This window comes from Anopheles funestus, chromosome 2RL, assembly GCF_943734845.2.
Source record: "Anopheles funestus chromosome 2RL, idAnoFuneDA-416_04, whole genome shotgun sequence".
NCBI lineage: Eukaryota > Metazoa > Arthropoda > Insecta > Diptera > Culicidae > Anopheles > Anopheles funestus.
In genome coordinates this window covers 54,325,618-54,348,441 of record NC_064598.1, presented here as the reverse complement: position 1 = coordinate 54,348,441, position 22,824 = coordinate 54,325,618, and the positions used below count along the sequence as shown (strand labels likewise).

General features: G+C 40.7%; 4 protein-coding genes across 12 annotated transcripts; 2 read left to right on the top strand and 2 right to left on the bottom strand.

The window, feature by feature from the left end:
* The first annotated feature begins 132 nt into the window (after window positions 1–132).
* LOC125763703 (sorting nexin-6) lies at window positions 133–3,715 on the top strand. Of its 2 annotated transcripts, XM_049427093.1 has the most exons (7): window positions 133–603; window positions 755–901; window positions 995–1,732; window positions 1,824–2,006; window positions 2,211–2,228; window positions 2,334–2,443; window positions 2,519–3,715. In XM_049427093.1, the coding sequence occupies exons 1-7, from the start codon at window positions 598–600 to the stop codon at window positions 2,610–2,612; spliced, it is 1,296 nt and encodes a 431-aa protein (XP_049283050.1). In that variant the 5' UTR covers window positions 133–597; the 3' UTR covers window positions 2,613–3,715. The 2 variants fall into 2 exon arrangements, with proteins under 2 accessions (XP_049283050.1, XP_049283051.1); XM_049427094.1 differs by lacking the exon at window positions 2,211–2,228 and having other exon boundaries at window positions 135–603.
* LOC125763704 (adiponectin receptor protein) lies at window positions 3,460–9,792 on the bottom strand. 3 transcript variants are annotated; one of them, XM_049427097.1, is made up of 6 exons: window positions 9,556–9,792; window positions 5,955–6,724; window positions 5,685–5,872; window positions 5,420–5,613; window positions 5,187–5,340; window positions 3,460–3,617 (listed from the first exon to the last, which is right to left on the bottom strand). In XM_049427097.1, exons 2-5 carry the CDS (start codon window positions 6,707–6,709, stop codon window positions 5,200–5,202), a joined length of 1,278 nt encoding a protein of 425 aa, XP_049283054.1. In that variant the 5' UTR covers window positions 6,710–6,724; window positions 9,556–9,792; the 3' UTR covers window positions 3,460–3,617; window positions 5,187–5,199. The 3 variants fall into 3 exon arrangements, with proteins under 3 accessions (XP_049283054.1, XP_049283052.1, XP_049283053.1); XM_049427095.1 differs by lacking the exons at window positions 3,460–3,617; window positions 9,556–9,792 and adding an exon at window positions 8,984–9,177 and having other exon boundaries at window positions 3,826–5,340; XM_049427096.1 differs by lacking the exons at window positions 3,460–3,617; window positions 9,556–9,792 and adding an exon at window positions 7,226–7,250 and having other exon boundaries at window positions 3,826–5,340.
* Window positions 9,793–10,381: 589 nt separating this feature from the next.
* On the top strand, window positions 10,382–20,090 carry LOC125763701 (leucine-rich repeat protein soc-2 homolog). Of its 5 annotated transcripts, none has more exons than XM_049427086.1 (3): window positions 10,382–10,719; window positions 12,472–15,372; window positions 17,739–20,090. In XM_049427086.1, the coding sequence occupies exon 2, from the start codon at window positions 12,694–12,696 to the stop codon at window positions 14,479–14,481; it is 1,788 nt and encodes a 595-aa protein (XP_049283043.1). In that variant the 5' UTR covers window positions 10,382–10,719; window positions 12,472–12,693; the 3' UTR covers window positions 14,482–15,372; window positions 17,739–20,090. The 5 variants fall into 5 exon arrangements, with proteins under 5 accessions (XP_049283043.1, XP_049283046.1, XP_049283044.1 ...); XM_049427089.1 differs by having other exon boundaries at window positions 10,382–10,742; XM_049427087.1 differs by lacking the exon at window positions 10,382–10,719 and adding an exon at window positions 10,767–11,557.
* On the bottom strand, window positions 15,503–17,379 carry LOC125763709 (CDGSH iron-sulfur domain-containing protein 2 homolog). 2 transcript variants are annotated; one of them, XM_049427104.1, is made up of 4 exons: window positions 17,070–17,379; window positions 16,840–16,948; window positions 16,139–16,350; window positions 15,503–16,036 (listed from the first exon to the last, which is right to left on the bottom strand). In XM_049427104.1, exons 2-4 carry the CDS (start codon window positions 16,934–16,936, stop codon window positions 15,947–15,949), a joined length of 399 nt encoding a protein of 132 aa, XP_049283061.1. In that variant the 5' UTR covers window positions 16,937–16,948; window positions 17,070–17,379; the 3' UTR covers window positions 15,503–15,946. The 2 variants fall into 2 exon arrangements, with proteins under 2 accessions (XP_049283061.1, XP_049283060.1); XM_049427103.1 differs by having other exon boundaries at window positions 17,243–17,378.
* Window positions 20,091–22,824: the final 2,734 nt, after the last annotated feature.

Here is a 22,824-nt window from a genome sequence, read left to right as displayed (position 1 = left end):
ATAGTTCTCTGCAAAGCTTCGTAATTACTGAATTTAAATATTTGTACGCATATAATATAAATGATATGAAAACCAATTATTTAGTGTCAACATTTGTGGACACTGCAACTCTACATTATTCGACTTGACAAATACAAACCAACCCATGCGCAATCACGTACTCATACACATTCAACGACCCGCTCGCATACACACCATTTCGTTCGTATCAATTTATCTGTCGAAAGTTGAAGTTTACAACACATATTGTGCTGACGAGGTCTATTGCAGAGAACAACAGTAGGAAGATAGTGGAGAAAATAATTATTCACAAATCGCATAAACCAACCCGTATCTCGTGAACCTCTTGATGGCTCGAAGGACTGTGAAGATAAATTAGTCATTACTTTCAGTTGTTGATTGTTTGCATCTAAGCATATATCCCGGCCGTGTATCGGTGCACCGTACTGATTCATCAAATTAGTTTCGTTTGGTTTATCAGCATTAGGCGTACTTTTTGTTTCTCAGCCCCCCTAAATCAACTTCTCAAAGAAGGGAAGACCATACGGGTCGTAGTGTAACCTGAAGTAGAACCGAATCATCCAAAATCATATCAAGATGATGGTAAGTGGAAACGACGATAATAATGAAATTGTGCCGTGCTGGCAAAGCATTATGGAGGCATTGCTTTATGCATCATGTAGCGCAGTGATAAGAACACCGTACTGTACATATGTGGGCGGCTTTGTAACCATTTCGGTGTGACTGCTTGCAGGATGGAATCGAAGAAAACGGAGCGTCACAGCAAGTGACTAACCCGAACGTCACAGACCCGGAAACCGTCGGTTCACGCCAGGGATCCGTAGAGAGTGTATTAACTACCGTTTCAACCACCGCCCCTCTACCGGAGAATTCGCTCCTAGTGAGTCATCCGACTTTCTTTCTTTGTTCCAGCCTAATCGGATTGTTGCACCGCATTAAACATTTGTCTTTCTTTTATTTTGTGTTCGCATAGGTCGACATTTCCGATGCATTGAGCGAAAAGGAACGGGTGAAATTTACCGTCCACACGCGCACGAACCTGTCCGGGTTTGACAAGCCCGATTTTCTTGTAGTCCGACAGCATGAAGAATTCGTCTGGTTGCATGATCGTTTCGAGGAGAATGAGGAGTATGCCGGTTACATTATTCCACCCTGTCCTCCCCGGCCCGATTTTGACGCATCGCGCGAAAAGCTGCAACGGCTGGGTGAAGGCGAAGGGAACATGACCAAGGAAGAGTTCAAAAAGATGAAACAGGAACTGGAAGCCGAATATTTGGCCACCTTCAAAAAGACTGTCGCCATGCATGAAGTCTTCCTGACGCGCCTTGCCTCGCATCCGGTGTTCCGGGAAGATTCGCACCTGAAGGTGTTTCTAGTGTACGATCAGGATCTGTGCGCGAAAATGAAGAAAAAAATCGACATCTTTGGCGGGTTGGTGAAGAGCATCGGAAAAACTACCGATGAAATCTACCTCGGCGCAACGGTGAAGGATGTCAACGATTTCTTCGAGCACGAGCTGCAGTTCTTGGGCGAATACCATGGACACCTGAAGGAGGCTGCCATACGGACGGAGAAAATGACCAACAAGCACAAGGATGTGGCCGATTCGCATGTGCGTATTTCTTCGCAACTGCTAGCGTTATCGACTGCGGAACATGGTTCAATGGAGAAGTTTCTAGCAAAGACATCTGATATTTTCGAGAAAATTAGGGTAAATATTTATAACATTTTCGGTAAACCCGGTGTAACGAAAGGAGAAAGCGTTCATCATTTTTTGCGATCTGCGTTCTCTTTTTTGATAGAATATGGAAGGTCGTGTCGCGAGCGATCAAGACCTTAAACTTGGCGATACACTGCGCTACTACCAGCGGGATAGCAATGCCGCAAAAGCATTATTAATTCGCCGTTTACGTTGCTTGGCCGCGTACGAAACTGCCAACCGATACTTGGAAAAAGCGCGTGCCAAAAACAAGGATGTACACGCGGTAAGGATTTCCTGGACACTTGCGTATTCCAATGGAACACAACTACGGAAAACAATGGGGTGTTGGCTTTCATCAACACACGCATCTCGATACTACTAATCATCTTTATTATAATACTGTTTCTCACGTCTTCGTTTCTATCTTTACCCGTTTGTCTACGCTTTTTCTCTCTTTTTATACTTTCTTCCACGATGGCCGCTTTAGCCGCTGGAAGTGCAGGAGGTGGGAATGGTTTTACTCTACAAAAGTTGCATGCATTTTTGAATGTTGTTAAATACTTTGCAAAGCCCTTAGCATCTCAACAAGGTACATTTCTTCTCATTGCAGGCGGAAAGTGCACAAACGCAAGCGTGCGAGAAGTTTGAATCCATGTCGGCACGCGGCAAAGAAGAGCTGGTCAGCTTTAGATTGCGCCGCGTGGCTGCCTTCAAGAAGAGGTAAATTTAAAAGTTCATACAAACAGGACATGACCAGCTGGGCGCAGGCTAACGAAATCCAATTTCCATTTCCAGTTTGACCGATCTGGCAGAGCTGGAAATAAAGCACGCTAAGGGACAGTATGAACTATTGCGCCAGTCTTTACTCGCCTTACAAGAGCTGGTGTAAAGTTAATGGAATGCAGCCAACTACCAAAACCTCCCCCCTTCGGGAAAGTGGTACAGCAAAAGCGAAATAAACGCAACCGTCTGTGTGGAACAATATTACTTCTGATCGTGTCCTAGTGAAAAGAAGGACTACAAAATGGTGAAGGTGAAAAGCACTAATGGTAGATAAGCAATCTACTACACTAGTTGGTGCAGTCGGAGCATGAGATCTACATGGAAATGATGTAAAAATCATCGCAAAACATGAACGCATCGAACCATTGCGGAAGGCGTTTTAGGAAGAATTAAAATTCCAAAATCACCTTTTAGTAGTCTAACATTATGATTATTCCCATAACATCAAGCATAAAGTTTTAGTGAAGAAGTTAAAACAAGAAGAAGAAAAAAACACTGTTGAAAGCAACATTGTCATAGTTCGCATTATTACATTCTATTGTTGGCTGTTTAGATTAGGAGAAGGGAAGCAGTAATCTGTTGCAAGCAGTTTCGTGGCCGGTAGTTTCGCATTTCGTTTCTTTGTTTTTATTTGATCCCATCAAATATTAAATATTTGAGCTTATATATTACTTTGTTATGAGTTATGAGAAGAATAGCGCTCGAATTCAATGAAATCATCGTGAATTATATATTACATTACATTTAACTTCCATCATTTATATTCAAAAGTCGGTGCATTCACAACAAAAAGGAAGCATGTATATTGTATAAGAATCGGAGCATATTATATGAAGACACGGCAGGTGTTTTTAGTCCAGTTTTTTGTGACGCAAAGAATATTTAAGGCAAAACCAGTCGCGTTCAAAAATAAAAGAAAAGAAACACCCAACCCAACTGGCGTTGAGCGCGAATAGCATACTAGTAGAGGAATCTATTGGCATTTTATTTTTTCTACTATACTCTTTATACACATACGATTATTGTTCTTTCTTTCCGTCTCCGGAAAAGACGACGATGAGCGACAAAACAGCATCATATGGACTCCGATTGTTGGATGCTGTACCGAAGCCTGCATGGTTTGAGCGAAGCGTACAAGTCGAGGATAAACACAGCAATTTGTATGAAATATTGATGAAATGAATAAAACAACAAAAAACTAAATAAAAACGACTGGTTAGTGTAGAATTTTTCGGTTTTTCTTATCCCCTTATTAGTACGGTAGTTGAGCAATTAGAGCAAGTTGTCATCTTCTACCAAATAATATATAATCCGATGCGTTTTTACTTTTTCTCGGTACACATGAATTGTATTTAACTTTCCCATAGTTCGTACACTTTTGTCGTGTTACCATGTAGTGTGTTTGTGTGCCTTGTGTTTGTAATAATTGGTTTAGCCCTTACTTAATGGTTAAACATTTATTATTCCCCCTTCCCTCTCTACCCCGATTCGAAATCCTCTTTTTCCCAAGATTTGTTTTTTTTATCTCACTACCCTGTTGTTTGTAGCTCCCCCATGTGTATTCAAACAATGAACAACAACACAGCAGATCGCAAACAGAATGTTTTTTTTCCGGCGCGAGGCCGCTTGCGCAGCACAGAAGCATCGTGAAAGAGAATTGATATCCTTTCACCTTTATAAGCTTCTGCATTGCTTTTCGACTTGCGGTGCGCAGTTTTGTTTTTCTTAATGATTTTGTTTTTAGAATTTTTTGATAATGTTTTACCGTAGATCTACATCTGTTTCACGTTTGCTGGATCGTGTGTGAATTGCTTGCTAAAGTAAGTCCCGCGTGTTAATGTATGAAAATGAAGGAAAGCGTTGCTCGTCTCGCGACTGTCTATAGCCAATTATGCGCCCCACCCTAGAATGTTATCCTGTTGTGTTTGTGTATGTATGCGTGTGTGAAACTTAATACTCATAATGTCGGAATCGATTAGCACTCAACTTAGCATGCGACATTTGCTACCCAGCTGCTCGCAATCAGAGTCCCATTTGCAATGCATCCGCGGGCGTACAATGCGAACGAAGAAATGTTTCGCTTGCCGTCAATGACAACGTTTATCATGTATGCGTCTGAAGCTAATTGTATCGCCGGACGGGCACGATGTACCTAAACAGTGGTTGGATGAAATAGTCTATGTTTTGGTTGTGAATCACATACTTAATGTTGCGCATCCATTCGGGGGCATACAATCGTTAAACTAGTTTTTTTTGCTGATTAGTATTAATGGTAGCAGTTAATAACATGTTTCTGGGGTTAGGGTTTGAAACGACTGCGCACTAAAAATTATAATTCGAAACAAACATACATATAGCTCTCGTATAAGGACAGCAAAAAAGGATTTGCAAAAACGAAAACAAAAATTACTCATATTTCAAGGCAAAATTTGCATTTTAAAAACGTCTACAACCCCCATACAACACTACAATAAATTATCCCGCTGTAATCTGTTGCTGCTGTGGTTCCTTTCTTCCCCGGAATAGTCTTGCTAATCCGATTCCGCACGCGGTGATCTGCCCACTGCTTTGCTGAGATGTTAATATGCTGTGTATCTTTGTATGAGTGTGATGTAAAACATGCTCATCCGCAGCAAAGGAATCGGATCTTGGGCGCGATGGTACACATTCACTTGCTTACCGTCTTTGCATGTTTAGAAGCTAATAGCGGGATGCTGATGAGGGATATCGCATTCACCCACCGTTACTCGATACATTGCCATTTCGCTGATGCCATGGTAGTGCACGAAAGCAGCCACCAGCACAAGCACATGGAAGATTTGGTGCGATTGGAACTGTGAATTAAATGGAAACATTAACGATCTCAGCATAATTATGGCCTTTACGAAAGGTTGGGCATAGAAACACGCTTACCCAAATGTCACACTTGCCCGGGAACCACCGTTCGGGTACGCGCAAGGCATAGAACAGGGCGCCCAGAATGTACAGCAATCCCATCAGTATAAGCCATCCCAGACTTGCTTGAGAAATTTTGCTAAACCATCCTTCCATAAGCACGTAATGTATAGCTGGGATAATGCCGGACAGACCAAAACTCATAAAAACACCTGAAAAGCATAAGTCAGAACCGTGTAACTATTTTGTGCAGTTCCAATGTTACACATATGATCATACTCACCTGCACGGAGCGGTCTCAGATTTGGTTGAGAAAATTTATCCCACAGGGAAGTGATGATCGAAGTAATTCCGAGCACAATCACTACAGTCAGGTAAATCAGCTTGTGTTTATAGTGGCAATAAAATCCATAGTACAGCCAAGGAACGAACGAACCCATGATGAGGAGGGCGATACCACAGTAATCGAGCCTAGACACAAATGGGGAAAAAATAGAAGAAACAGAATTATTCTCGTGTACTAATGGGTCTGGTTTTTAACGTCGGGACTTACTTTGAAAACAGTTTTCCAACCATTTCCGAATGACAGCACAGTGTGTGAAACGCGAACGAGAATCCTAGACAAATGATCGCGCCAATGAAGAAGGTGAGGAAGATGAGTTTCTCTTGCAGCTGAATTTCGAATGACGGGCGCGTGAGGAAGTAGGCGGCCACGCCGATAAACATCACACAGCCTAGCAAGTGCGTCCATATGTTGCCGGTTTCGGTGTGTATGCGAAAGATGGATTTGAAGCAAGCGCTGAACGAAGGCAACGGTGGCCGGTGGCCCTTGTGCAGGAAATCGTTATCCTGTAGCCAGGCCGGGAGGTTTTTGAAGTGGCAAACCTTCCACGAAGCTTCCCACACCTTGCGCACGAACTCTTCGGCCTGTTCCGCCGCATTGTGAGCTAACGCGCCAAGATCAATTTCGTCAGAGAGAACGCCTGCCTTCAGCACTTCGGTCATTTCTGCCTCGAGCAGCTGATTATCCTCCGGTGTCGACGGTAACGGGCACCCGACTCCATCATCTTCCTCCTCTTCCAAATCGTCATCATCGTCCAGCAGGTCGATATCTTCGGAAGCGAGCGACACTTCTTCTGGGGCCCAAACGCGACGCTTTCTTATGCTAAAGTCGGCACCCATCATGTTGTTAAACAGCTCATCACCTGGCGCTGCATTCAGCGCACTTTTGCGACCGCTACCCGATGCTGTCTGCTGCTGCAGACCGCTCTCCATGCTGTCGTCCATTTCGTAGCGTAATGAAGACATCACGTCAGTTTAATTCTGAAAGAAAGTTTTGTTTTGATAAACGATTAGAAACCGGTTCAAACTGATACAATTTGTTTGTTTGTTAGCTTGATTTTTACTTTTGCCCGACCTACTACTACTTCTGATACACTCTAGATCACGTGTAATAAATACTTAGCGACGATACAATCTAGTTAGCATAGCTTTCATTGAATGACGTTGTAAAGGAGGGGTTTTTTGTGCGAAAAGAAATTATTGTTGTTAACAAATACATCAATTACTGTGCGATAGTCATAAATTACGCAGTGCTTCTCCGCCGCTTCTAAAACTGCTTAGCACGGCGCAAAATTATCAAGACAGCTTGAACACAGAACATATTAAAATGAAATAAACGATCACGACGCGTATCACGTAGTTTTATTTCATAAGTCTCGTAAATAGAACGTTTCACACAGCAGCAACATAAACGAAAACTATTTTTCCAAAGTTTCACAAAAAAAAGAATCGGAGCCAATGTGACACAGATTTTCCCATTACCAGTACGCTAACTACAGCAGGCACACGGCTGGATCACCTTGGACTTCAAACTCTATCTCACATTGAACAGTCCTGACTTCCTTATCAAGTTATTAAGCTGCACTTTTTACACAAAACACATGGCCGGTGGTAAACAGGGGTTTTGTAATTCGTACCACTAAATACACAGCGTGAAACGAATGGAACTGTTCGTTCAATATCATTCGTCACGTAGCTTACCCCGGCTCTAAACGCTTAGCAATTGTCGCGTTTGCGAACGCGAATCAGAAAATTTTTGCGAAACTCCATATAAAAAAAATTGTGAAAAGTCGCTATACGTGTATTTTCAGCGAAAAATCGCGATTCGAAGCGCGACTTGACGCCATGACAGTTTTCTGTAATAACAAGGTAAACATGGCAATACCAAGGTAAACTAATACAAATTAAAAAATTAAATATTTTGAGTGTTATTAAATATTGTAAATTAAATTAACAAATCGAGTGCTATTTATTTTTTAAAAGTACGCAGGATTTGTATATAATTATTGTGAACGTCAATATTATTTTTAAAACAGAAGAATCGCTGTTAATTCAAAACAAAAATCCCATATCGTGGACAAATGCATGGCTGCATTGTTTATGAATTTATTAGTTGTATGTTGAACTTGCTTGAACAAGATAAATTAATTAATAATTAATTAAATTAATTAATTAGAAAAAATATTAGAGTTAAAAAAATAGACTTAAAAAATATTAGATAGTCCACAGCACAGTGTTCGATCCCTTTTGGAAGCTGTGTTGGAATCGTGGTTATGAATACCTGTATATTGATGGTAGTTTGGAAGCTGTGTTGGAATCGTGGTTATGAATACCTGTATATTGAGGGTACGGTGACGGCCATGAAATGAGAAAAAAGCCATACACGTTTGATTACCCGTATTCGAAGATTTTTACCTTTATGCTACTCGAAGCTGCCGATCCCAATTCTATTTTGCCCGGTGTATGACGCGGTGGGCAAACACATCTTCGTTCACCTATTTATCTTGTTACAATTCTTTCTGGCTACCGGAAAAAATTATAACAAGATTTTTCAGCACAAGAAAACAAAACGGACCAATCTGCGGTACTGTTAGCAACAGCCGTTATTTGTATCACAGGAGTTAGCAGCATCCTGCCACGAGCTTTCTTGATGGTCCATTGTTTTAAAACATCGTCACTGGGGTTGAAAAACTTGCCTTTCTCATCAACTTCATCAAAACAATAAATTTACTATTTATTATAATTTTCTTTGTTTAAATTAATTTAATTTAATTCGAAATTAATTTCCCGCTACCGACCAGAATGAAAACATAAACAAACCTTGCACGAGAAAACTTAAACAACCTTGAAGTCGCGCCGAAAGTCGCAAAATTTTTAGGAAAACTGTGCTACGATTGTCGCGTTCGCAAACGCGACAATTGCTAAGCATGTAGGCACGGGGTTAGATATATCGCTAAGCACAAAGCCTCTCATAAAACTGTACACAACAAACCTTCCCTCGCACTACGCACATATACGAACTCACACACACACACAAGCCAACCTGGTAATGCGACTGCGAAGGAAAAATCAATAATCTACGTCACCCCTAATTCCTTTCTTCCATTTTCTTCCACTATCTACCATTACACATGTTTAACACGGTACAAATCCCTTACAGGAGGATGATCTATGGGTGTTATACTTAATGCACTTCCATTGATAAAACTGTATTTATCGAAAGCATTTTACTTCTAATACCTTTCCGATGTTAGGTGAGATCATGTGATTGCACAACGAATCGCTTTTCTACAGGAAAGGGCCCCAGAGACTAGAGCGTATTGCTAGCTTCAGTAGTTTGTAATACTGATAAAAAAAATCGCTTCGGCAACACGTTTCGATAAGGTTGAATTGTGAATGAGGATGTTTTTCTTCGCTTTATCGCACGTTCTTAGCACATGTACATTATCAATTTCATTCGGCGTGAAAGACCCACATCTACTGAAAAGCATCTTGAATCATCGGAAAACCTCCATTCGTCGCATCCGTATGAAGTTTGGACAGAAGAGAAAACGACACTAATGGATGCCCCCGAAACTTCTTCCGCTAGATGGTGAACAATTAAATTTTCATATTGCTGGATAACGGTGGTGGGGTTTTTTTTGCTATTTTTTAATTGCGTGCCATAACACACAACCACAACACTGCACTTCCAAAACGCGCACACTACCAAGGACAAACAACAGTACAGATGAAAGTAATGTTGTAATTAAGTGCTGAAGGAGGAGAGCACAAACCACCCAGTTTTTTGTACTAGGGATTGGCGGACATACCCGGAAATGGTGGCTACAAAACAGGCAAGTGCGTTTATGTCGTTCCGATGCGGCAGCCACCACAAAGAAAGCAACCCTTTCTCCCTTTTCAACTAAACCCTTGGTTGGGACAGAAGGGAATTGCTACGTTGACGGCAACTGCACTCCCGATCTTCACTGATACGCACGCAACGAGTACGAAAAAATCACTCGTGAAAGAGCTTCAACATGCAATGCAACTGACGTATGGAAATGAATGTCTGTTTTGTTTTGACGTATCGCAGGCCGTCCACACTATGCAGCAAGTTTGCCCGACACTGTGCCATATCTACCGCAAGTTTTAGATTACGTTTGCCATTATTCTATTCGCCAAACATTTATCAACAGTCGTCAATTTTGCATACGAAAACTTTATTCAACTTTTTGAAGCATAGTTGAGCGCGCAGCCAACTTTCTTCTGTGGTTTTACTTGTCTGGCAATTCGGTTCTTATTAAAGGATGTCTGTTCTTAGTTAACACCCCAATGAACTTTTACAACCAAAAATTATTAATTCGTTTGAATGAGCATTTTTCCGCACGTGACGCAAATAAAAATATTACTGCACATGATGTATTTTTTAGCGAATGAAAATGCATTACAATTTATTTCGTACAGAATCACCGAGCCAGGAACGTTGTGTACTAAAAATTGCAATACATGCATCCCTTCGCATCTCAATGTTTGTGTTCGCATACTCTGTGTTTTCTCGCTATAAACATTCAATTTGGGAACACACGCATGTATGTACGTACACGATTCTCCGTCGCAGTTTTTCTCTTGCAAACGGCACATTCACAGCAACGTTTCATTGTGCGTCTATGCTTTTTTTTTTGCTCCGCTCCTGAGATGATTCGTACGAGTACATGTTTTCTGGAGAAGAAATGCACGGTCACATTCTTTCACGCTCACGATGTTTCAGATGTGTGCGTGAATGTGTGAGAATGCGAGCGAAGATTCTCCTTTGACAGCAGGTCAAATTTTCAAAACGTAGGGAAGCATCATCATCAGCGAAAAAGTGACGAGAATTCGCGTTCCGACCTTATCCGCACCTGCCGTGCAGTCCGTACGTGCGCCATTCAGTGATAATTGTGTGTGCTGTTAAACAGTGCTGTGTGATTTTAACACATCCTAAAACAACTGTCGTGGTGAGTAGTGTTTCTAAAGCGAGGTAATGGATAATGTGTTTACGAGCCCGGCTATGTCGGGGAAACATCGGGTGTAACATCAGATGAGCATTGAAGCTGCCCGCAGCAGCCTACACCCACAACAACAGCAAATCCGATTTCGAGATGAACCCTTCCCAACCTGGCGGACGTTCCGTTTTTTTTCCTATCAAATTGAATGTCATAGGATGGTCATAGCAAGCGGGGTAAATTTACTGATTGCTTCGCTGCACTAAACAGCCGCTGCGTATCAGACAGTGCGCGCAATCATTCGCGCCCCTTTCGCAATACTCGGTTTAATACCATCCTGGGTGCAGTTCAATTCGTGCCAATTTGCCATAGGTGGAAGTTCGTTTGTATGCTGCCCTGCTTTCCTGAGGCACCGAGGTTGTGGCAAATTTTAACGCAATAAGGTTCAATGTCACGTACAGGTGGAACAGGACGGAGGGATACATAGGTTTGAATGCTGTTGGTAAAATGTCGGCGAGAGAAATTCAAGAGCATGACTGTCCGTCCGCTGCTGGTGGGAGCCTGTGTGTGAGAAATATGCTCTGAATATTAGCTGCGATACTGTCTGAGATTTAATCGAACAGGCAGGATTTTGTGTCGAACCGCCGCTCCACAGGTACGGAGGACCCTCTGCCTGCCTACCGAACGTAATCCTATTCTTTCTGCTTGAGTACACCGCACGGATGTGAACAGAAGTTGGGAACAGGATGCCTGTGTGTGAAACATAAAGGATCCTATTACATTCAATATTCTTCGTGTGCCAATTTAACTGAACCGAGTGAAACAGCGTGGAAACCATAAACCAAAAAAAGTGAGTTGAGTTGTTCTATGGTGGTCTGTGCCCGCACTAAACATACACCAAATCATGGAACCGAAAACCATCCTGTTCGATTGGTCATTGAGGGCACCAAAGTGTTTGCGTGAGTCGCTAATAGGCGGAAGCCTTAAAACCTTGAAGCAAACAAAACAATCCACAAGAAATCCATGAAGCAAAATCAAAAGTTTGGGTGAGTCAGTTTAGTGATGTTTTCTTTTACCCCCGGATGATGTGTAAACCAATCCCATTCTCTACGTCAGGTGCTCTTCTGAGTCACGGGTGTTTTTTTTTGGTTTGTTCGTCTTCAGTGTGTACTATGCCCGACATTTAGCTGATTATGGTGCGTCCTTGTGTGTTAGTCGCCCGCTTACTTACACAATCCCTGGGGTCGTCCTTTTGTTGTGTTGTTTCATTGTGGGCCGCCGACCGAACGGTCTTCATCTCAGCCTTTCTCTTTCTCGCCATTTCTCGCCATTTCTCGCCAGCTCGCTCTCATTACACTCACCTTGGTTTGAATATGGTGCATTTAAAATTACGACTCCTATTTGCTCAGCAATTTTCACTGCCGACTCTTAACTGCGTGTTTTCCTCACTCTCACAATCTCTCGCATTCTCTGGCGTGACTCCTTGGCTTCACGGGCCAGTTACAAGAAATCGTCAAGGATTTTCACGAGTGTGGGATGGGACACGAGATATACGCGTTTACGTCCGGCAAAAATATTAAGCAAACCGACCTTAATAAAAGCCTTCCCGGATGGGTGTGGGATAATGTGTCCCCAATGGTTGGTATACTAGGGCTAGGGCCAATGGCCGATTGGTAATTGGTTGGAATACAAAACATGTAGCTTACTTCGATGAGAAGTAATGATATAAAGTAACGCGATTTGTTTCCCCCCTTTCACCCACAGGAACTCTTCACGTTAATGGATCATTGTATGTTGTGAACGGAAACTGCACCGTGTGAAGTCCAATCATCCCGGCAACTTGAGCAACTGTTCAACAGGAACGAATCAGCTGTTTATCTGTGCTTGAAGCGTTTGTGCAGAAGAACAGACGTTTGCGGTTCCTTAACATCACAAAACAACCAGATCATATTGCAGCATTGTGCAGCATCCAGTGGAGCTCGCGGCATGAATTTGGGTAGTTCCGGTGGAGGCGGTACCGGCACCTCAGCGAACACTTCTGGCAGCAGCGGCGCTAGCGGAGGATCGTATTCGGCCGTCTGTGGTGGTGGTGGTGGCGTTGGTACCGGAAGTGCAAACAGTGCTAACGTGAGTGCGGCAGCAGGCAGCGGCGGTTACGGTAGCGGTAGCGGAGGGTCCGGCAGTGAGATGCCTGCAGAAATCATTCGCCCAAAGGTTGTAACGGTGAAGCACCCGGAATCGAACAAGCCGAAACCGACCACTAAGAAGGGGAAAGCGATCCAGGCCGATGTGGACGTTATCAAAGAGTTTCAGCGCTGCAAGGAGGAGAACATTCAGCGGCTCGATTTGAGTAAATCCTCCATCACCGTCATACCCGCTTCGGTGAAAGATTGCACCAGCTTGGTGGAGTTTTATCTGTACGGCAATAAGATCTCTTCCCTTCCACCGGAGATTGGCTGCTTGGCGAATCTAAAAACGTTGGCATTGAATGAAAATTCGCTCACGTCGCTACCTGATTCACTGCAAAACCTGAAACAGCTGAAGGTGCTCGATCTGCGGCATAACAAGCTGTCGGACATACCCGATGTGATCTACAAGCTGCACACCTTGACTACCCTGTATTTGCGCTTCAATCGGATCCGTGTGGTAGGTGACAATCTGAAAAATCTTAGCAATCTGACGATGCTCAGCTTGCGCGAGAACAAAATCCACGAGCTACCGGCAGCGATCGGTCATTTGGTTAATCTAACGACGCTTGATCTGTCGCACAACCATCTGAAACACCTGCCAGAGGAGATTGGTAACTGTGTCAACTTGACTGCACTGGATCTGCAGCACAACGATCTGCTGGACATACCGGAATCGATAGGAAATTTGTCGAACTTAATGCGGCTCGGGCTACGCTACAACCAGCTCACGTCAATTCCCGTTTCGCTGAAGAACTGTACGCATATGGACGAGTTTAACGTGGAAGGGAATGGTATCAGTCAGCTACCGGATGGGCTGTTGGCCAGCTTGAGCAACTTGACTACGATCACCCTCTCACGGAACGCGTTCCACAGCTATCCTTCCGGTGGACCTGCGCAGTTCACGAATGTGACGAGCATCAATCTGGAGCACAATCAAATCGACAAGATACAGTATGGAATTTTTTCCCGTGCCAAAGGTTTAACGAAGCTGAACATGAAAGAAAATGCACTGACCTCGTTGCCGCTCGATATCGGTACGTGGACGCAGATGGTGGAGCTAAACTTTGGCACAAACTCGCTGACGAAGCTTCCGGACGACATACACTGCCTGCAAAACCTGGAAATACTGATCCTGTCTAATAATTTGCTGAAACGAATACCGAACACGATAGGCAACCTGAAGAAGCTGCGCGTGCTTGATTTGGAAGAGAACCGACTGGAGTCGCTTCCATCGGAAATCGGCCTGTTGCACGATTTGCAGAAACTGATCCTACAGTCCAATCAGCTCAGCGCATTACCGCGCACCATCGGTCACCTGACGAATCTGACGTACCTGTCGGTTGGGGAGAACAATCTACAGTTTTTGCCGGAGGAGATCGGCACGTTGGAAAACCTGGAATCGCTTTACATCAACGATAATCCGTCGTTAATCAAGCTTCCTTACGAGCTGGCCCTGTGCCAGAATCTTGCGATTATGAGTATCGAAAACTGTCCCCTGTCGGCACTTCCACCGGAAGTGGTCAGCGGTGGTCCGAGCCTTGTAATACAGTACCTTAAACTTCATTCTCCATACCGACAGATGTGATTTGCTGGCTGAGGGACCGCTGTATGCCACGAGCGATTTGTTTATGCTTTGTATACGTACAAACATGCTGTTCATCACCGTGCCCCATGGATCATTGTGCTCTTCGGCCTAGCCTTGGAGAGGTTTGGTTAATGCATATATGTGTTGTTCGTGCTCAAACGAAAGTCCACCTTTTTCCTGCACTGTTTTCCGTTCGAAGTGAAGACAATTCAAAACCATAAACCCACTTCGTTCCTTCGAGACAAAAAACACCCAAAAAAATTCGAACGAAAAGAAATCACAGAACGAAATGCGTTTAAGTGCATATCATGTGCACGCATGGAAAACACATACACACAAAACAAATTGAATCAATGTGATTAAAATAAAGCTTTAATGTTATTGCTTATTAAACGAAACAAAACAAAAGAAACACATAAAACGTACAACTGCGTGGAACCGTCAAATTAGCGCAGAGTGCAGATTATAAATGAAGTGCAGTACCCATGTGGTATATCATGGACATATTACCAAAAACAAAAAAACGAAGCGGTAAACTACAATGAACATCGATATTGTTTCTTAAACTCTGTGCGTGTGTGTGTGTGCACGAAAGATACTTTCGAGACGATCTCCTGTTCCTGTTGTGTTTTGCTAAATTAATACATGTGGACAAAGGAAACTTTTTTTAATTTGTGTTCTGAAGCAGTGTGAATAATAAGAACAAATGTGACAATAGTGATAGAAGCTTGCACGTGACGTGTGAGTGTATTTATTGTGTTTCACTTGAAAGCAGTTTTGGTGAAAAAAAAGTGATGATTATTTGGCGAGAAAAAGAGGAAATTTGTGTTTATGCTTGCGTAGCAACTGCCAATGGAGGGATGTGGAACGTCACAAGGAGTTACAAAATTGGTAAGTCTTTATCCAGTCGGTAAATGATTCTAAACACATACATTGCTAATTAAATGCTTTATCCATCGAGTTAGGATCCTAATCGGAAGCGATTCGGATGCATAAATTTGCTAGTGTGGTGGCAAGTGTCTAAGAAAAAGATTTTTTTTATTGAAAAGAAAACATACAAAGAAAGTTACGTGGAATAATTTTGCTTGTTGTTTCGAGAAATATGCTGCGAGCTGTAAAAACAACATACTCTTTCGAATTTACTGGTATTTACTTTAGATTATCTTATGAAACGCAATGCACTTGTAACTAACAATTTAATGTAACTTGTTTAAAGTAAGCTCTAGATGCAGCAAGTGGTCTGTGTTAGTAGTGGCTAAAATTGATTTTATCAATCTTCTACTCAAATGCACTTCCTCTACATATGATCATTTAGCTGGGAAACCTCAACAAGGAACAGAAATAGCACGTTTCGAATGAATTGTAGAGTGTTCGTTGAATTTAGTGTGCAAGTAACTGGTAAACGCCAAATCACTGGCCCTTTGCGCTATGTGCAATGGATAATTAATTAAAGTATTGCTGCATTTTAGTTCTTCTTTCGTTGAACCACAACCGGTCCGAGGTTATCGCCGCACTCCTTGTTGTGAGCGCCATGTGATCCATCGCAGTAGGGCCACTGAAAAACAGAAATAAAATGGGATTAGTTATGTAGAAAGATATCTGTTATCTTCGGTACCGAAGCGGAAAGCGCGTTTCGACGAAGGGAAAAATGACTTACGTTGTTGGATTTCCAGCATCGGCAAAAAGCGGCTTTTTCGGCAATGTCTTCAATATCGATCATGTCCACTACTTTGGGCTCTTCCAACCGAATCTTATTATTTGCCTTCTTTGACGGCTTCGGGCGAGCATCCGGACAAAAGGCCAAGTAGGACATATAAACGACACCGGCCAGAGCAGCGGTTGGTGGCACCAGTGAAAACCAGTCCTTAACTGCAATAAATGGACAAAATACGTAAAATACTATGGGTATCGTAAGAAGAACGCGATATGGGGATAGATAATCGTTGCTACCATACAATCATAAATTTACATGACGAATGTGACGAAATGTTGCAACGCGTCTCACTACGGTTACTATCTGTGTCTGACTACAAACAAAGCTTACATAACGAGCAAAATAATCTCATGCTTGTTGTTTAGAAGCCTACATTTGCTCGGAGCGGAGATTAGGGCATGATAGAAATGGGACTGCAAGTTTTAAATAAAAATGGAGCCTCATCATCACGGGTGAAGGACCCCACTTTTTTTCGTTTTCTACACCATGCCCTGTTACTCTTCCTCTTCGCATTGCATTCGATGGAGCAATGAGTTACGCATGAACGGTCACAAAACTGTATTCGTGTATTAGCACACAGATCTTGGCATGCCGCGTGGGGTATAAAATATACGGATGTTAAAGAGTTTTCCACGGATACTTACAGCCTAGTCGGAACCATCCGCCGAAAGTGTCCGGAATTGGCAAACCAGACAGATAGTTCGGCACGGTTGTTTTCACTAATCCGGAAAGTAGCTGCATGATGGTTGGTAACTAAATTTGCACAAAATGATAGCGTCTAAGCAGACCGGTTCTACTGTGTACACGGGGCGTGTATATTATATTGTGTAAACTATCACTGGATCCAAGAAAACTAGATCAAATAGGTAATTACGTGCGTGGTGCCGTGTTGTTTCGCTACACAACGATCAGCAACGATGACAAGTGTAATTGGGGCGACGAATTTGTTTATAGCCTGATAATGGATCGCAGAAAGTTTACACAATTCACCAAAAGTAGTACAGCGTTCAATTTTCAGCTGTAACTACAGATGTTTGTTAACTTTACGTCCTATTGAAGATGTTTAATCTGGATCCTTTGCACGTAAAAGATTTGCAACACTCTAGCTTGACCGACACCGCTGTTTGAGCAAAATGAAAGGCAAAAATGGTCTGGGCCTTATTCTTTTTCAGTTTTTCACGTGTCTCGCTCACACCATAGTCATTCAGGGGTTTATTTTTCCATCTCACCACATACCGACACAATTAACGTTCACGTTGTACTGTCCCATTCGCAGGCATATTAGTTTAAACGCGCCAAAGCAGCACAGCTATATGATGCAGAAGTTATCGTTTTACTGTCAACTGGTTAGGCTGTGATCTATAAATTTAATAAAATTTCAAATTGAACGTTGAAGGCGGATGTTACAAAATTTGTTCTACACTCGCCACTTGTGATAAACTAGAAGTTCAGTTGATAGTTTTGATAGACTTAGTTTTAGTTGGTAGTTGAATAAGAAAAAATACGAAATCCTAATAACTTATGCTTGTTTTTTTCGTTTCAGACTTCTTGATTGCATGTCTCGGTTTGCTGCACTGGCACATGTGTTTGTACTGAATTAAATCGATACTCAACGGAATGCACATCGTACGCTGGGAAAAGATAATTTTCACGAGCTATTCTACTTTTGCGTGTCTTTTTTTAGACATTTGTTCACATGCAGCGCACATTTTAATGTTTTATTTGATGCTTTATGATCATTGATTGATCATTGATTGATTTATTGCATTGACTCTTTCGGAAGGGAGGATTCGCGCGTATACTGAGCCATCAGTTATACCAGAATGGTAACGATTTTATTCGCTTTTAAAACATTGTTGTCACAAGTTCTAGTGACGTTCTTAAGTTAAATTCCGTTATAGTTTGATAAGGGCAGTAAAAATACGTAAACGGTTCCATATGTTATTAACTGATAAAGATGTAATATTTGCAGAAATGTCGCAAAGAATTATTTCATGTTTGGTGGCATATTTTGTACGAATAAAGCCATTTATTTGGAGCGATTGCGATTACCCAATGCAGCGAAAAAGAGTTTTGGTTTGAAAGTTAGTTTTGAAGAAAATGCAATATGAGGAATTCGAGTTTACATAATGAAACGAACTGCAACGAATTTAAAGCTTTTGAACGAGTGAACGGAAACAGAAAAAAGGAATAGTTGGAATTAAACGTACGCTAGAAGTAATGTTTATAGAACTTGATATAGTTGTTAGTATGTGATGCACTCATAAGATGCTTATTTGACTATGCGTTTTAAGGGAAAGGTCGAATTATGAACATTTCAAACATTGGTTTTGCGGATACGTATCAAAGCGTCATTTTAATCTAGTCATAATTCAATAATTTTTTGGTTAATTCTGTTGCACATCGTGTGATCTGAGGCTAAATTAATGATAAATGTAAAAAAGAGACGAAAACAAACACACACACACGCATAAAACAGAAAAAAGTCGTTTAGGTTGGTAAAAAAATGAAAGAAAATTAACAATCCTGTACACAGTGAACATTAAAAGAAATGGAGCGGAATGCATACATGGCCTAAATAATAAATGTAGCGATGAAAAGAGAATACATAAATGTACACTACTTGAGAAGTAAGTCAACAAAAACAAAAAAAAACAAAACTAAACAAGTAAAAAACGCAGTAAATAAGCACTAAAATTATTTTTAAAAAATGTAATGTGTACATTGAGAATGGTTGATCGATAATTGTTGCGTAAAGATGACGGTGTAACACATGACGTAAGAGGAAGACGAAGTATTAGTTTAAATGTTGTAATGAAATGATGTGCACATAATAGCAACAACGTTGCCCCAACTATCCTTGATATGGTCAGTTATTTCATGCAGTCACGATGTAAAGGATTGCTATAATAACAATATATAACAGACTACTGATTCGGCTATATAAGCTATAATCCGGTGTGTATTCGTCGAAGATCGAATTTAACAGCAAAAATGGAATTGACATAATTCTAGTAAGATACATAATTAATATGAATGTCATTCCGCTTTGCCAAGAAAACCAAAAACGAATGAAAATGGCGGAACGAGAGCTTTTTTAAATTATGCAATTGCACACATTATTGCAAAATAACGACAACAAAACCACATACACACTATCTTCATTTGTTTGTGTTGCTCATTTTGCTGTATCCTTATTTGTTTAGGCGCAATAATAGTTCGAGTGCCATATGCATAATTTATGTGTGAACAAAATAGAAAAACAAAAAGTAAAAAAACAACCCAAACCTCAAAGATTTCATTTTGCTATGGTTTTATAAAACTGGTTTATTGCCTTTATGTTATATTAACGCTACGTATTTCCAAAGCATGTGGAACGTGATGGTAGTTAGACAGCCGATGGCCATCATGGTACTACTAAACATACTGCAAATATCCAAAAATCTGACAAAACAAAGAACTGTCGTTTGTTGATGGCTTAACAGTTACGAACCACAAAAGAAGAATCAAATAGCGGAAACTATATTTTAATATTGGCGATGACAGTCTTGTAGCACATACAAGCGGAAAGGGATCTAAAAAATCAGACGTTATCCGGAAGCATAGCATAGCACGTAAGATAAAGCCAGTAACTAAATGTATGATTATGCTAAGAGCAACAAAATATATTAAAATTTGTATGTAAAATAAGATAGACTACCATGATCTTACATAAGATATGGAAATATACATCGTGTATTTTACTAGCAAAGCTCGGAAAGGCATTGGAAAAGAATTGGTTAGAGCTCGTAGGGAGTGAAAGAAGCTGGAAGAAGGAAACGATAATGTAATGCGCACACAAATAAAGTATTCTGATTCGTATAGCTTAAGCAGAACTATTCGGAGAATGGAAGTACAGGGTTTATCAGGTCAATATGGCATCTAAAAGGCATAGTTCGCCGGCCAGAACATGTATTTCGTTTCCTGTCAAGTATTTCATTTGCCTCAACATGAAAATCCTGTTGCCCAATATGATTTTAGAGATTATTGCTTTAGCTTTTTCACCGGGATTGTTGCCTGCTCCTGCTCGTTATTTGTACCATATTTTCTAATTTATTTTTCATGCTTTTTTATAGTTTTTTTTTAATAAAATCATATCATTTAATAAAGGGGGAGGGCACAGCGTTACGCTGTTGTGCCATTTGGAGCACAATTTGTTAGATTCATTAAATTATGAGGAGGTTTATCACGAACATTTCGAAAGCATGCATGTGTATGTGTAGCATGTGTCAAACCGAATCCGAGCAAAATGTAAACAAAAAAAAATTAGCATGGTACTTTTTATTCCAGCAATTATATATTTCGAATAGATGAACGGAGGAAATATAATTGCATTGCAAAAAATAGTTTATTAGTTCTTTTACACTCCGTACACAATATCAAACCGTTTTATTGCATTCTACGCTATTACGGGATTTTTAAACTTGGCACTCATATGCTTTCGAAATGTTCGTGATAAACCTCCTCATAATTTAATGAATCTAACAAATTGTGCTCCAAATGGCACAACAGCGTAACGCTGTGCTCTCACCCTTTATTAAATGATATGATTTTATTAAAAAAAACTATAAAAAAGCATGAAAAATAAATTAGAAAATATGGTACAATTAACGAGCAGGAGCAGGCAACAATCCCGGTGAAAAAGCTAAAGCAATAATCTCTAAAATCATATTGGGCAACAGGATTTTCATGTTGAGGCAAATGAAATACTTGACAGGAAACGAAATACATGTTCTGGCCGGCGAACTATGCCTTTCAGATGCCATATTGACCTGATAAACCCTGTAATAATATAAAGTTCGTGAATTATTAATACACGAGAAGCGTTAAATAGTTGCAACAAACGATCGCCGCCGTTAGGGACAAGAAAGGTATACATGCAAACTACATAGATGAACGTGACCATGGGCAGAGGTGTATGCAAGGGTGGGCACGAAAATTCACGGACAAACCAGTTGAGATATGCACTTGCAAAACGTACATCGTGTTTATGCGCTAGTGAAAGTATAATAAAATGTAAAATCATTACCAACAAGGGCTTCTCTAGTGACTGTGGTTGGTTGTGAATCAGCCCGTTACGAGTAGGAAAAGAATCGTAAGGCAAAGAAGAAACAAAACAAACAAACAAACAAAAAAACAGTTATAAACATACCTTTAGTACATATGATATAGCTATGCAATATCCGGCAAAACGAATAAAATAGTATGATACAAATGTAGAAAATTGAAAACAAAACAAAAAAAAAACACTCACACACGTAAACAAGCAAAGAAAACAAAAGTACAGCGAAAACATGGTTGCAAATTTGAGATGTAAGAAAAAGAAAACGCTCGTATGTACTATAAATCAGTAGAGATCAAGCATTAATTATGTTTAAATGACTCAAAGGTTCTTGTTCAAATAATGACAACCACAGGAAAGGGTGAAATACAGAAAGACAAAAAAAGCTCTCTGATACATTTTTGGTTTATCGATTTTCTAGTTGAAATGTTTAAAAAATTGCTCGTTTTTTGTTTTGCTTGTTTGTTAAACAAATTCCCATTTGCATACCTAGCTAAATTTTTGTTGGTAATGGGAAAAAATAAAAAAAAACACTTTTTTATGAAATAGTACACATTGAATTGAAACGTGGATAATTTAAGTTAACTGCCATTTTGGGTCTTTTTCTTTTGCATTAAGCAAATTGGAAATTGTTTTACGTTTAAGTGTCGTGGGAGCACCGAATTGTTGTGGTTCCCGTGTGCCAAAACCACCCTTACATTGATTATATTAAGGTAGAGAACGCAGGGTAAAGGATAATATAAAATAAAACACGAAGAAGAAAGATTCACTTATTTGTAGAAAAAGGGACAATCGGAAATAACGAAACACACCGACGTATTGTTGCAACAAAGTGTTAAATTACGTTGCTAAAATCTGTTATACTTTTTTCTGCCTTTGTGCCACGGCAACCCATGATTCGAACCATGGGCCATGAACCGCATGATTCGAAAGGATAAGATAAGTGATTAAAAGCATCAACAAGATAACAGTTCAACACAAGATGTTGTAGGAATGGAGAAAAATGGGAAAAGGCTCTATATTTTGGCGTTATTTACAGCGGAAAAATTATTTCACGAACCAATTCCTACAAAACTTATTGGATAAACAGCACGACAAAATTTCAGATGTACTAGGAAACAATACGGACAACAAATGAGAAACTGACGATGACAAAATTTCATAAATAAATGTTTATACATGTACAAATGTTGTTTTAATCAGACGCTATTCGATTTGAATTCAGGATTTAAACAACCTGGATGACACAACAGACACACAGACATTGGTGATGGGTGAGTAATTTATGGGTTACGGACCCTTTACCTTGTAACTGTCCTGGTATGACAGAGGTGAAGTTTTTGGATGATTTCAAAAATGTTGTCACCTCTTACCATGGTACCTCCTTCTGTTTGATTTTTGCCTCGTTGATCTCCAACCCGCGGATTCCTGCCGCTTGCTCGATCGTGTGATAAGTTTTCGCTACGTAGGAAAGCCATCAGATGTCATCCGCGTATTCTAGTATCTGGATTGACTTATAGACGATGGT

Bases quoted from the DNA above. Each gene is read 5' to 3' on its own strand.
- LOC125763704 (XM_049427097.1), bottom strand. From the start codon at position 6,709: ATGTCTTCATTACGCTACGAAATGGACGACAGCATGGAGAGCGGTCTG. The intron at 5,614-5,684 runs GTGAGTATGATC...TATGCTTTTCAG, and splicing joins TCTGAGACCGCTCCGTGCAG to GTGTTTTTATGAGTTTTGGT. The intron at 5,341-5,419 runs GTAAGCGTGTTT...TTTAATTCACAG, and splicing joins CGGGCAAGTGTGACATTTGG to TTCCAATCGCACCAAATCTT.
- LOC125763709 (XM_049427104.1), bottom strand. From the start codon at position 16,936: ATGCAGCTACTTTCCGGATTAGTGAAAACAACCGTGCCGAACTATCTG. The intron at 16,351-16,839 runs GTAAGTATCCGT...CATTTATTGCAG, and splicing joins CGGATGGTTCCGACTAGGCT to TTAAGGACTGGTTTTCACTG. The intron at 16,037-16,138 runs GTAAGTCATTTT...TCTGTTTTTCAG, and splicing joins GATGCTGGAAATCCAACAAC to TGGCCCTACTGCGATGGATC.
- LOC125763701 (XM_049427086.1), top strand. From the start codon at position 12,694: ATGAATTTGGGTAGTTCCGGTGGAGGCGGTACCGGCACCTCAGCGAAC.
- LOC125763703 (XM_049427093.1), top strand. The intron at 902-994 runs GTGAGTCATCCG...GTGTTCGCATAG, and splicing joins TACCGGAGAATTCGCTCCTA to GTCGACATTTCCGATGCATT. The intron at 1,733-1,823 runs GTAAATATTTAT...CTTTTTTGATAG, and splicing joins ATATTTTCGAGAAAATTAGG to AATATGGAAGGTCGTGTCGC.